This window comes from Punctularia strigosozonata (genome assembly GCF_000264995.1).
Source record: "Punctularia strigosozonata HHB-11173 SS5 unplaced genomic scaffold PUNSTscaffold_7, whole genome shotgun sequence".
Classification (NCBI taxonomy): domain Eukaryota; kingdom Fungi; phylum Basidiomycota; class Agaricomycetes; order Corticiales; family Punctulariaceae; genus Punctularia; species Punctularia strigosozonata.
The window spans coordinates 77119-90469 of NW_006767439.1; the positions used below are offsets into that span (position 1 = coordinate 77119).

At 50.9% G+C, this 13351-nt stretch overlaps 3 protein-coding genes across 3 annotated transcripts; 2 read left to right on the plus strand and 1 right to left on the minus strand.

The window, feature by feature from the left end:
* Positions 1–1988: 1988 nt before the first annotated feature.
* Positions 1989–2755, plus strand: PUNSTDRAFT_44747 (uncharacterized protein; the record flags this gene model as incomplete). Its single annotated transcript, XM_007384036.1, has 2 exons — positions 1989–2202; positions 2313–2755. 2 exons carry the CDS (start codon positions 1989–1991, stop codon positions 2753–2755), a joined length of 657 nt encoding a protein of 218 aa, XP_007384098.1.
* A 1567-nt stretch (positions 2756–4322) lies between these two features.
* PUNSTDRAFT_143831 (uncharacterized protein) lies at positions 4323–7820 on the minus strand (the record flags this gene model as incomplete). Its single annotated transcript, XM_007384037.1, has 15 exons — positions 4323–4707; positions 4762–4887; positions 4935–5030; positions 5082–5308; positions 5360–5469; positions 5519–5607; positions 5662–5795; positions 5855–5884; positions 6038–6160; positions 6217–6348; positions 6405–6533; positions 6583–6744; positions 6809–6969; positions 7025–7369; positions 7418–7820. The coding sequence occupies 15 exons, from the start codon at positions 7818–7820 to the stop codon at positions 4659–4661; spliced, it is 2316 nt and encodes a 771-aa protein (XP_007384099.1). The 3' UTR covers positions 4323–4658.
* Positions 7821–11841: 4021 nt separating this feature from the next.
* PUNSTDRAFT_27299 (uncharacterized protein) lies at positions 11842–12093 on the plus strand (the record flags this gene model as incomplete). The annotated part of the gene is made up of 1 exon (XM_007384038.1): positions 11842–12093. A coding segment is annotated over one exon (252 nt), but the record flags the coding sequence as incomplete, so codon positions are not given.
* Between the last annotated feature and the right edge of the window lie 1258 nt (positions 12094–13351).

The window sequence follows — 13351 nt, forward strand, 5'->3', positions numbered from 1 at the left end:
CGCGTTCGTACCTTTTCTCGGTCGACACAAGGGTCGTAGCATCCCTGATCACCGAACTCACATCGCTGAGGCATCAACCTGACACAGTCCTCGGCCACGGAAGAGTCTCCCAATGCTGTGCTACTTCTATATCACACCGGCGACGTACATGAATCTCTGCATCTCGTCTCTGCGATGTATACCGCAAGCCTAGGCTCCACGGGTACGTAATCGCTCAAGCCGTTCGAATTTTGGTATTACAGCTTGAAATATCGTCTCGTTAGCATAGCAGCATGGCAGGTCCATCCGTACTGCAAGACACCGACTAGATTGCCGGATGCGCCGCCTGGATCGCCCAATCACGATGGGGGACGTCGTTAACTCGGCGACGTTGTGCATCACATGCGACCTATATCTGATTCGGGCTGCATTCAACTTGGTCGTCAGGGCAACTCTCGCGCGGAGGCATCCTCGGCGGAGCCACGGCTTGCCCAACGAAATGCCCAAAGCTCAAAACGTTCTGCTTGGACACGCTGGCATGACCTCACCGAATGCGCGATTCGCGGACCGAACGCTGACGCGCCGGCCGCATATTACCTTCCTAGCGCCGGGAAGGGCCCGCGTCCTAGTAGTCTCTTCGCTAGCGTCGCACCCGTGGCTTTCATATCCAAGTATGACCCTGCCAGCGATGCCATCAGATCAGATTGGTGGCGAAATGATATGACAGTTACTGCACGTAACAGAGGTAAAGCGACCGTGGCCTCTGGCTGGACGAAGGCCCCATACGGGTGTGCGCATTGGACACGCACATCCTGCTATTCCCAGGCGCTGTAGCTGCTGCGAGACCTTGTGGGCAGGGTGTATCAACGAGCGAGTCAAAGCTGCAGAGATGGGGACATTCCATTGTTGTATTACTTAAAACCGTCAGTGCGATTGTTCAACCACTGCCGGCAGCCTTTCTTGGGGCTGGGATATCGCAAACCTAGGACGCAAAGACGTGCGTCATGCTGTCTAGATGTCACTACAGTAAATGTAATGTATAGAACCCAACCCATGGTGGTGTTACTGAAACCCCGAGTCTATGCTGGCGGAGAATTTTGTATGGTTCATAGCACTTTTGTCGAGCTATACAGATATATACTAGCAACTACTCTCTTTCGTTGCCCATTAATAGCACTTGAAAACGGCGCCAATCTCAGAATATTCTGGCAAAGATTTGTGCAGCAGTGATTCAGACGGACGCCGTCACTGGTGTATTCCTCCCACAGCATTTGCTAAGGGATGCATTGTACACGCATTGTCCAAAGCGCTAGCTGCAATCTACCCATATCCGGATGTACGACAGCATTTGCATCTATGCTACGGAACCTAAAATACACCACTGCATGACATTCGAATCTGTGTTTCACGGCCCAGCCATGTCTGTGCACAAGCCAACGTCAGAGCGAGCTATAACCGGTTTGACAATGTTACCGCCCATTATATAACTGCATTTGCTGCAATGGTCATTGTCGGAACATCGAGGAGGCCACCGACAATGGGCGTTCGGCCGCGCCGACGGGCGGGCGGCGGGATCAGCTGGCTGGGAAGGCGCCAACGCATCAGCTTCGGGACGTGACGGGATCGTGAGAAAGCCGACTATCATTGCTATATCGGGTATAGCGCTTCCGCCGACCGACGCGGGACGCCCATCTTTAGCACGTTCCCTCCTTATCTTCCCTTCTTTGGTATCATGCCGAGCCCCATGCGCCGCCCTGACTCGGTTGAGAGCTGCACTCTGCACGGCGCCGCCGGGCGTCGGCGGTCACGCCTGCCGTGGGCGACAGCACAAACTGTCGCAAATCCCCCGCCGTATAAGAACGGCGGCGGCCCCCCTCCGACGAGTCACCAACCGCCGACGGCCAACCCGCCCACCGCGCCGCCCCCCGCCATTTCTCCCGGCCCACACCGCCCGCTCTAGCCCACATCCTCCTCATATCTACGCATTAGCCCCCCTCCCATTGGTCACTATGAGCCGCTCCACTAGGAACACCTTCAGCCCGGCGTCGCAGACCGCTTCCCCGCCGTGGTCCGTCGGGTCCCTCGACTCCGCCCCCGGCGCGCCGCCGCTCTCGCCGCTCTCAACCGGCAGCACACAGTGGCTCTCCGTCCGGAGGCCGTCCGACCCGACCCAGGCGCCGCATATGGGCACCGTCCCGCTGCCCGACGTCGCCGCGCCTTCATGTATGTCCCTTATCTTCACATCTTCCTAGACGAACCCTTGCTGAACTTGCTTTTATCCCGACCAGACGGATTGCCCTCCCCGCCCGTCTCTCCTCAAAAAATCCGTACAGCTACTCCCCTCTCAGTCAACCCCGCCATCGCCTACGGTTCCTGTACGCAGTTCGACCTCGGACTCTCCGTCCCGGGCGTCCTCACCGTCTCCGAACCTGCCTTCTCTCCCTCCGTTCCCCGCGTCCTCATTCGTATCCCGGGCACGCCTACCCCAATCCTCGTGACCCACCCCACCGGCCAGCCGCTCACCGTCAGGCGCACGATGCACGACATCTGGACCTTCCTCCACGCACCCATCGACGGCGCTGAGTTCAGAACCTGGCCCGCTCAGATTCAAGCGGCCGCCAGCGTCGCGTTCCGTCAGCGTGCCTCCCTAGGCGGATCCTCTGACTTCTCGCAAGGTCTCCGTCGCGTGGACGTTCTCGGCCAGAACGTCGTATTCGCCGGACTCTCCCCCTTGGCGGACGGCAGTTTGATGCTTTGCTTGGGCCTCAGGCAGTAGGCCCATCCTTACTAACATTTACATCTAATAGCTTCTAGAGGAACGGCGAAATACCCTACTCTGCCTCGATCTCAAAGATCTCTCAAGGATCTCCTGCTATATGGACCGCGCTGCACGGACGCTTCTGTCTCTCTATTCCTGTGTTCTCGCTCTCGCTTGTCGTCGCTGTCGTGTATCGCTATCTCTCGCTGTGTATCTTCCGCATGTATCACCCACCTCTCCTGTTTCTGTAAAACCCATCGCCCTACCCAGCTCGTATCGTTATCCAAGCTATCTACTCCAACCCTTTCTCTTACCCAAATGTAACGTCCTGATGACTGTGTAATCGAAGGTCCCATCGCTTCTATTGCGTGTTTCAATCTGAAGGTCGTGGAGAATATTGCGCATTCAAATGCGAAGTATTGCACCAAATGCACTCTACCAGTACCGCGCCCACGCTCTATCTGACGCGGACCTTGATTTCTTGATCTCGTACTTCCACGATTGCACACGACATGAAACTTTGGGCGCCATCTTCAAAGCGATGTCACACCTATCTAAGTCGGTCCTCTGCATCAGCACCCACCACGTCGGTAGGCTGCATGAGTCCAGCTTCATGCTGCTAGGCAGATTCGAGGCTAGACTCCAGTCGGTAGAGCTCGCATGTTGCAATCGAGGGTTTCATACCTTGGGAGACGCTAGCCACATGTGCTTCGCTACATACTCTTTCGGCGGACGTCCTTGGTAGACGGCATACGGGTCTCCGGAACAGAGAGAATGATGTGGGTATGGGACATGTATCGAACCCGGGTGATTATGTATGACCCATGCGTCAAAACCCAGGGCGCTAGCCAGGACACTCACACTACATATACGCGGGGTGATACACAACCTCAACCTCCAGATAAATGGCCCCCGTGTCATACCTTCATCCCGACTCCGTCGGCGCCGTCGTCGACATCCGCGTTCTCGACGCGGAGTCATTCAACTCCAATTGCCCACACCTTCGTGACCTCCACATAACATGCGTACAAGCGAATGCCCTTCTCGGCTTTCTCAAGTCAGCGGCAACTCCGGAGGCCGTCTTGTCTTTTTGGACCTCTTTGGCTCCCGACGTCACCTGCGGGAAAGTCTCCGTCGCGGTTGCTGTTGCTAAAACGGATCTGGTGGATGAATCGGAACTGGTCGGCGTAGTGTATCTGGTTCATGACCAGGCGACCAATGGCCGCCACAGAGGCGAAATATCAAAGCTTATGGTGCACCCTCGATGGAGAAAACGGTAAGAGACGATATCGGAGATTAGCACATGGCATCGCCAACCTGTTGCTCATTTTTCTCGAGCAGAGGTATTGCACGGCGGCTGATGGAAACGATCGAAGATGTCTGTCGTCGAAAGGGTATCAAGATTGTGGTACCTCACCTTCTATCACACTGACTGACCCGTTTCTGATGTGTGTTGCAGACCTTGGGTACAGAAAAGGGTAATGCGTCCAATATGTTGTACCGTGGATTGGGTTATACCATGGTAGGGGATTGTCACAAGAATCCGGAATCGTATCGCATTCGCTCTGACAAAGGATGCATACAGTACGGCGAGCTGCCGGGGTGGTCATGGACTCCTGATGGAGACCAATTGGTAAATATGGTCTGCTATTATAAACGATTTTGACGAAACGGCGATGCGTCTTCGGGTCTGTGTAACGCGGATGGGCTCTCCAGAAGGCGTGGTGCCGTGCTAGCGAGCTGGATGAGCCGATCCTTCTATCGCGCATACATGATACCGCCTGAAAGCGAGGATCAACCTTGCACATGAGAAATCAGGTTATGACAAGACTACTTCGATCACCGAACCGACACGGATGTGTTCATTCATGCCCAATGGTAAAAATCTGTACTATTCCGCCAAAATCGTGTCTTTAAACGATCAGCTGAGGAAGGAATTCCATCCGGACATGCTCGAATCCGAGAAAACGCTAGTGAGAAGGACGCATGAGACAATCGGTGACAAACGCTGTGGGGAGTCTTACCGATGGCTCGCCTTCCTTTGTCGGGGACGACGCACAGAATCCTGCAATAGGTAGTCGGTGGTTCGGGACGAAGCAACTGAGTTCAGTGGAGGCGGTAGACAGCCGTCCTCCATTGGCCATTCCGACCTGGAGAACCATGTAAGAGATAAAGCAGATAGCAATCTTGAACTGACCTCGACGTCAAATGCGTTCCTCCCGTGCTATATGGCGACACGCCAGCGCTGATGCTGGAGAGGCTAGACGTTGCTGACGGTGTGAGCGCCATAGATCTGCACGTCTGTCAGAGGCGTTCGGAGCAGGGGATGTACGGAATAGCTCACATGCTTGAGGTTGACGTCGGCGTCCCTCTTGATAACCTATCGCCGAACGATTGAATCGATTGCGACAGTGGGGACCGGACACCGACACGCTTGTAGATCTGTGTAATCTCTTCATCTTCGCGCAAGTCCTCCTCGTCTATGTTCTCCAGAGCTCGGCGATGTGATTTCACAAATTTATCGCGGAAGGAGACCAGCCCTTTCAGCGAGAGAGGTTCCTCAATCGTATTCTGGAAACCAGTCAAACGACTGTATAAAGAATGACATTACTGGGGACTTACATAGTCGAAGTGGTTCAACAGAATGTCGATCATGAGGAGTAATTTATCATCCACCCCACCGACAACCTGCAACTGAGGAAGAGCTTGACATAGTGCGCATAGGAATCCGTCTACAAACTATCACAGAATGTCACAATGTAAGCCAGATCCAGAACCTACCATGTTGATCAGGATCATATAGGGCCTCCAAAATGTCTTTTGCTAGTAACAGATGGATATTGACCGGCTCCGTCTCCCCCGCTTGAATCCTACAAGATTGACACCGGTTATGGGCGCCACGCATGTTTCAAGCTCTGACTAACCATGTCATCACGTTCCGAGGATCAGTCCAAGTAAGGAGCTCTACGACCAAGTCGTGTAATGGCAGAACGTTAGATTCTCCGGAATCATGAACTTCGCTGATACCGGCTAAGCGATTAGCGATATCCAGGAAGGACTGAAAAGGGGGAAAGCAATCAGCGGCATCGAGAAGCTTTTTTGTTCTTTTCGTCTTACCTGTCTGAGGAAATTCTGGTTCTCGGAGGCCTGGGAGCCAAAGACTGAAAAAGAATAGGACAACTTGTGTCGTAATCTACCATTGGCAGCCACATGAGGGCTCGCATATACACACAGCATAGCAGCCATAACCTGTTGGTCGTAATGTTACGCATCGAAGAACTAACGAGATTGAGTGCCTACCCTTTTGTCGCGAAGAGACGTGTTGAGCAGTAGTTTGCAAAACCCAGCACATATCAAATCTGAGATATCCGTGCTCTCGTTGCCTTCCAAGGTATACATGAGAAGAGACAGGACAGTGTCCAACTAACGATTTCATCAGATATCGGAGTACATATAAGGCTTACGAAACGGAGGAATACCTTGTTACAGCAGGTCACGTCGAACACCATCAGAATATCAAATAGTGCTGAGATGACCAGAACTTGATTTCTTGCGGTTGGCGACTGTTGCAAGATGCTTAAGAAAGTATCGAATGAACCACCCGCCAGGGACTATGAGAACCAGCGTAAATGCGCAGATATCCCTATCGTACACACCATCGCCTTACCTTGTCCGACAGACAGTATAAGCACAGTGCTTTAACCCCGCGCTCCTGCAATAAGCGATGGCCATGCTTCGCTGCAGGGATGACGAGATCCATCAAAAGAGCGCGAATGTGAGGAGCGTCGTCCAAAATCTACGATTCGGGTGAATTCACGCTGCACATACGACAACCCTGAACGCACAACATGAGAATGACGCAGCATCTCTGATAGCAGCTCGAGACACCTGCAGTCTCTGGCTTCGATAGCTTTGCTTTCGTTGGTAATTTTGGTACCCGAATCTTGACTTCCGAGGAGTCGGTCGCAGGTTTTGGGCGATAACTCAGTCGAGCTTGGTGGATCCCGCTGCGCAAGAAAAGTTGGCCCGGTGCTTCATCGGTATGGGGAAAATACAGAGATAGTGGCTCACGGAAGTCTGAGAGTGCACGATCGAATATTCGTCTCGGATATCGGATATGATCTCGACTACGATGCGCGTGTATTCGCGCTCATTCTGAAGGAGCTTCTGCAGGAGCTCCAGTGCAGGTTCTATCACACCCATGGGGAGTGAAGGGTTAATTAGCGCGGTTCCTACGGCAACGTAAGTAGAGTCGATGGCCTTCGGAGAGATACGGTGATCACTGACGTATAACGAGAGACATAGACCGTCTTCCAACTTCATCGCCTAAATCCATAGATCCCGCGAGGCACATGAGCTGAGTTGCTACAACTAAACGTTCCTGAACGTCGGGCGGAAATTCCTGTGTATCTTCCACGTGTCCTTGATCGATCATTTCATCTTCTACCTGAGGGATGCACGACAAGAGGACGTCCAGCACCGCCCTCAGTTGAGCCGCTAGTTGTGTCAAATTCGGCACCGAAGCATCTTCCAGGAAAGCCTCCCATCGCTCTTCAGAGTAATTCTTGTGACAGTGTAACAAAAACGCGCGCACGAGCGAAATGGACTCCAAGGTTGGATGCGAAAGTGTGCCTATGACGAGGCTCAATATGGGACATGCGGAGGTCACAGGGTGCGAACCTTCGAATGTTAGCTCACGGAAGATCCTTGGGCGTTCCGTGAAAATGGCGTCCAAAGCGTCCATGATGACCTCAACGCCGGTGTTGTAGGTGTCGTTCGCGTGTACGAACAAACATGTCGCCATCAAACGACCAAAGCGGGTGAGATCCAAGAAAGGTGTACGCTCGTTATCATACCCACACTTTTCGGCATCAGGGTCAGCGGTCAAGTCGAACCACGCCAAACAGAACCTTCGCGCAGCGCTGCACACGGACGCATCGCAGTCGGCGAGTCCCGATCGTAGGAGCCCACGAAGTTCCACGGCGTTCAGCTCTTCCAAACATTGGCCGGGCGATAGGCGGAAGAACGCGGCTCGACGTACGCGCGCGCTTACATCTCTTGTACGTAGCAATAGGATCGACATCCTAATCGATTCGGCGTGCGATAACTGTAACAGACCTGAGTAGAAGTAAGTAGAATCATGTAGAACGCACCCGAATAGCGTAGCTTATCGTAGGATAGCGTCGCATCTGCGTACGCTGACTCATCTGACTCATACTCGCAAGTATAAGATAGGCGCTTAGCGCGCCTCCCGAGCTCTCGGAGCTCCCGTGTACAACTTAGATAGTAATTGATTTATTCTATTGAGTGCTTCGTTGTATGAAGCATCCTTAGATAGATTGAATACTCACTGAATTTACGATCGTTTTACTCAAACCGAAAGGCCTCGCCGACTGATCAAAGAACCTAGCTCTTATCTTATCGGTAACCAATAGATTAGATAACTATCTATCTACTGCTACCGTTACACTTGGTGACCACCTTGGTTCAGTCGATCGGGACTCAAACTTACTTGCGCAACACATCATCGAATTGTCCCGAGGGAGATTCGATCCGAAGACATCAAAACATCTTTTGAATATCAGCAATACGACATGTCAAACACTGAGAACCGCTCTGAGCGCGGATTTACATCCTTCGACATACCTGAGCCGCGAGATCGCGAGGACGATGCGCCGCAATCACAGCAAACACATATTTCTGGCACGCCTCTGGATAGAACTGTGCCCCTGACCGATCCACCCTTGAGACCTCCGGGCTTGCCACCGCTTCAGAGACCCGATACGGCTCCACCATCGCCGGATTATTCGTATCTAAGGGTACCAAGACGTGAGATGGAACGTCTATTACATCCCGACAACTCACGCGATTCGAATCACGCATTTTCGATGATTTTGAGGAATATTATTGTCGATATCTTCGAGAAGAATCAACGAATCGAATCAGTCGTAGATATAATGAGCAAGAAAATGGATTCACTGACCGAAGACGTAGCAAAGCTTTTGAGGAAGCCCGCCAGACCTACGACGATATATCATTCGAATGCCGAAGATTGTGAGAAAGAAATGAAAGACATACGGGAGAAACTCGAAGCACTTCGGATTCGGCAGGATCGACACATCCTCACGACGATCGAGGCGCGAGAGGATGCTAACAGAATTCTGGAAGCGATTCAAAGGTCACAACAGCCTATCAAGATAGAAGAAGGCGTACCTGTATATCACACAACGAATGTCGCACCTGAAATCCGACGCGATCCGTTGTTACACAGAGTACAAACACCGTCTTCCGACGAATCCACTATAGCAGAAGTCGAGGAGCCTGAAGGGAGAACATATCGCGGCGTCAATGAGACGCATTGTCATTGTGACTGCACACGCATACTCCCAGATATAGAAACTCACCTGGATCAATTAACACAGTTGGTACACCATCAGAACGAAATGAGGAATCAAGATTCGGACCAAGCAACGTTGAGATGGGCCGATCAGGCTGAGATGAACGGTTTCGTCGGAGAAACTCTGAATAATCTCCAGCAGGAGATCCTCGAGATGCGTGGTGCGATCGACGATGTACAGCGAAATTGCGCTAGGATACAAGACCTCGACGAGATACGGATCTCGAGGGAAGACACACAGCACGAGGATGAACCAGCAGCTACACAAGCTCCAATACCAATACAGACCGAAGAACCAAGAAGCGAGCACGATGGACAGCTTCGAAGATCGCCGCATGTTGCCTTTTCGAATATGGAACGCCGACCAGCACAAAACATCGGAAGTATCAGTGGCTTGGCACAGCAGCCCGTGACGCAGCAAGGCACCAGCAACTCTAATTCCAATCCGATCGGACCGCAATTAAACTCCGCGACTCCCGCTTTCATGCCGTTCACGCCATACCTCACTAGTACTCCTCGCGGACAAGCTCTAGTCACTCCGGCAACAAACTTACCCACCTCTGCTTCATTTCTCACTGGTCTAGACGATGGTCGCGTCAAACTCAAGCCTGCGGACTTTCCTAAATTTGGAGGAAAGGACGAGGACATAGATCGTTGGTTAGAGCAAGTAAGTACCATTAAGGATCTTGCTCGAGCTGACGACGATGCTCTACTGCGAATAATAGCCCTTCTGCTGAAAGGAGACGCTAGTAAGTGGCTCACTACGCTATCTTATGCTGAACGAAGCCGCTTAATTACCTGGCAAGACTGGCAAGATGCGCTTCGCGCAGAGTATCGCAAGGCCAACTTCGAAACTCACAAGGAGGAAGAACTTCGCCAGCGCATGTGGTATCGCAATGAGAGCTTTGCCGAATATTATACAGATCGGAGGTCACTACAACGGTATGTCTTAGGTGAACGAGCGGATGATCAACGATTAATTAGTGACATGATGCTCGGCATCCCTCAATCGATGCAAACGCTCATCAAGACAGCGACAGGGCAAGTTCTCAACAAGAACTTGACTATTACTGAATGGAAACGTTTAGTGATCGATGCCGAACCCGGACTCATTGCACAATACGGCCATTTACGTCCCTACAAGCCGCGGACGGATACCGAACGGAATGCAAATCAGTCTCGGGGACCGAGACCTTTCTACCGAGGGGGGTACCAGTCGAACACACCGTCGAATTCAAATTCTAACGATAGATCATTCACGCCATCATCTCAGAACACTCAGAATCGAAGCCAGGGACAAGATAGCAGGAACACGACACCTGTACAGAATTCGAGAGGCGTAAATACGCGGCAAGACCAAGGTCAGAATAGAGATTATCGTCCTCGCAATGATAATCGAAATTCTAATTCGTTCCGACGAAACGACAGATACAGTGGTAACCAGCGACCTCAGTATAACTACAGGAATAATAATCAAGGTCGCAACAATCCCGCCCGAGCGAACGTCACTACAACCAATGCGGAGGATAGTTCGACTCAAACAGCTTCGAATAATATCACAGTTGGTGTGTACAACCAGTACGACTCCGAGGAAAGCGAGCACTACGCTATCTCTAACTTTGCAGACTGTGTAGAAGTTATACAAGCTGAACCGGTCACTCGAAAATCGTCACGCATCCAGCAGTCCTCAAACAATCCAAACTACAAGCTTACTCGTTCACGAAGACCTAACAAGGCTCGCATTGCATCAGACGTAGCCACAAAGGGCAGTGAGCGTCCAGAACACTCCGAAAATGGAATCCAGGCTGACCAGACGGCTTTGGAGAATTCACAGGACGCAAAAATGACTGTCGCTTCGGATCCAATGGACATTACTTACGAAGACAAGACACCAGCCTTCGTACTAATCTCTATCGAAGGACAGGATACATCCAGGGTATTCAAGGGATGCATCGACTCAGGTTCGTCAATTAGCATGATTGACCGCGAATTTCTGAAGATACATTCGCCTTTGACTCGATTACAGACATGCTCGACTATCAGAGTGAATGGCATAGGAGGCAATTCGTTCATCACCTCCTTTGTCACCCTCAACGTCGCGCTCACTGATCTAGCGGGCCACATAATCCAATATCCGGCCAAATTCTATGTTAACCCGGCGAGTACCACGAAAATCATCATAGGAAACGACTTCCTAACACATTACGGAGCCGTGATCGATGTAGACGAAGGGCTTCTGAAATTGCGAAGGGACTCATCCAGCAAATCTTCGTTTAAACTAGAATGTAAGCCGTCTTTGCCTCCGGATGTTAAAGTAACTGAAAGCTTTACCATTCGAGGATATCATGCCGCTCGAGTTCCAATTCGTATTGATGGATTGGTCAAGACGCCGCACTTCTACCTGGATCCCAAACCTATTCGAGAGGGTGAGTACGCTGTCTCCGCTGCAAAATTAATCGGTAACACATCTGACACCAAGGTTGTCGAGGTATATAACCTTGAACCGTTTCCGATAACCCTACACGAAGGAGAAACTATAGGGACAGCTCACTCGCTTGATACTCGCCTCCCTACGTCTGTATCATCGAATAACACTCCAATTCACGCTTTGGACCGTTCAGAAGACTTGTCTGAATTTCGAAAAGCGATTCAATCAATGGATATCAACCCTACGCTCGACGGATCTCAACGACGCAAATTACTAGAGATTCTAGAGAAAAGACGACATGCTTTTGCATACGGCGATAGGAAACTTGGTGCAGCAAATATCGATCCGATTCGCATCGATACAGGAGATGCACACCCTATCTCTACACCTCCCTATCACGCTTCGCCTAAGGGTAAACAGATTGTCGAAGATACCGTTGCCAAATTATTAGCAGACGATATCATCAAGCCCTCTGAGTCCCCATGGGCATCTAACGTCGTTCTCATATCACAGAAAGATAAAATCAGATTTTGTATTGACTACAGAGCACTCAATGCCGTTACCAAGGCAGATCAGTACCCGCTACCTTGGATCGACGATTATCTGAGTCAATTCGAAGGCAAGCGTTACTTCACAACGTTTGACGCAAATTCAGGATTTCACCAGCTGCCTGTGGACGAAAGGGACCGCGAGAAACTCGCCTTCAGGACACACAACGGACTATACCATTACAAGAGGATGCCGTTTGGAATTCGGAATGGACCGTCAATCTTTCAGCGAGCCATGGATAAAGCGCTAGGACCTACAAAGTGGAACTTCGCTGTAGTATATATTGATGATATCATCGTGTATTCTGCAGATTTTGATCGCCATCTCTCGCATCTCGATCAGATCTTGGATCGCATAATTAAATCTCGATTCACTTTGTCAATCCCAAAATCTCATGTGTGCTACCAAGAGATTCATGCGTTAGGACACAATGTGAGCCGCCTCGGGATAGGTATGAAACACGAGAACGTCAAGGCTATATTGGAATTTAGACAACCGGCTTCGGTGAAGGATGTACAAATATTTCTGGGCATGACAGGCTATTACCGACGCTTCGTGAAGGACTATGCAAAGATTGCAAGACCACTAACCGCTCTACTGGCCAAGGACAAAGTATTCGTGTGGTCAGCTCACTGTCAGGATGCTTTTGAACGCCTTCGAGATGCTCTGGCAAGTGATCCGATTCTTGTCCATCCTAATTATGACAAACCGTTCATAGTATACACCGATGGATCGAAGATAGGACTTGGAGGAGTACTGGCTCAGATCGGAGACGACGGGAAGGAGCACATGATCAGTGCTGTGTCCCGACAGTTGAATGCACAGGAAGAAGGGTATACGGCAACAGAACTCGAGTGCTTAGCCGTCTTGTGGGCTCTAAGAAAATTCCATCCCTACATCGATGGTATGACAGACGTCTCAGTGATCACAGATCACATTGCGCTTCAATGGATCTGGAATTACAAAGGCACTAATGCTCGATTGAAACGATGGAGTTTAGAGCTACAACCATACAAATACACCGTTACTATTAAGCATCGGCCAGGAAAGACACATGCCAACGTCGATGCTCTATCCAGAGCACCTCTGATCAATACAGCACCACCCGAAAACGATGCAGACTGCTTTAATACACTTGTTACGACCATCCCTCCGCAATTCTTCAAACATACAGAACGATACTTACAAGACGAGTATTTGCGCCCATCTATGAGCAAATGACAATACCGATACGAGGACC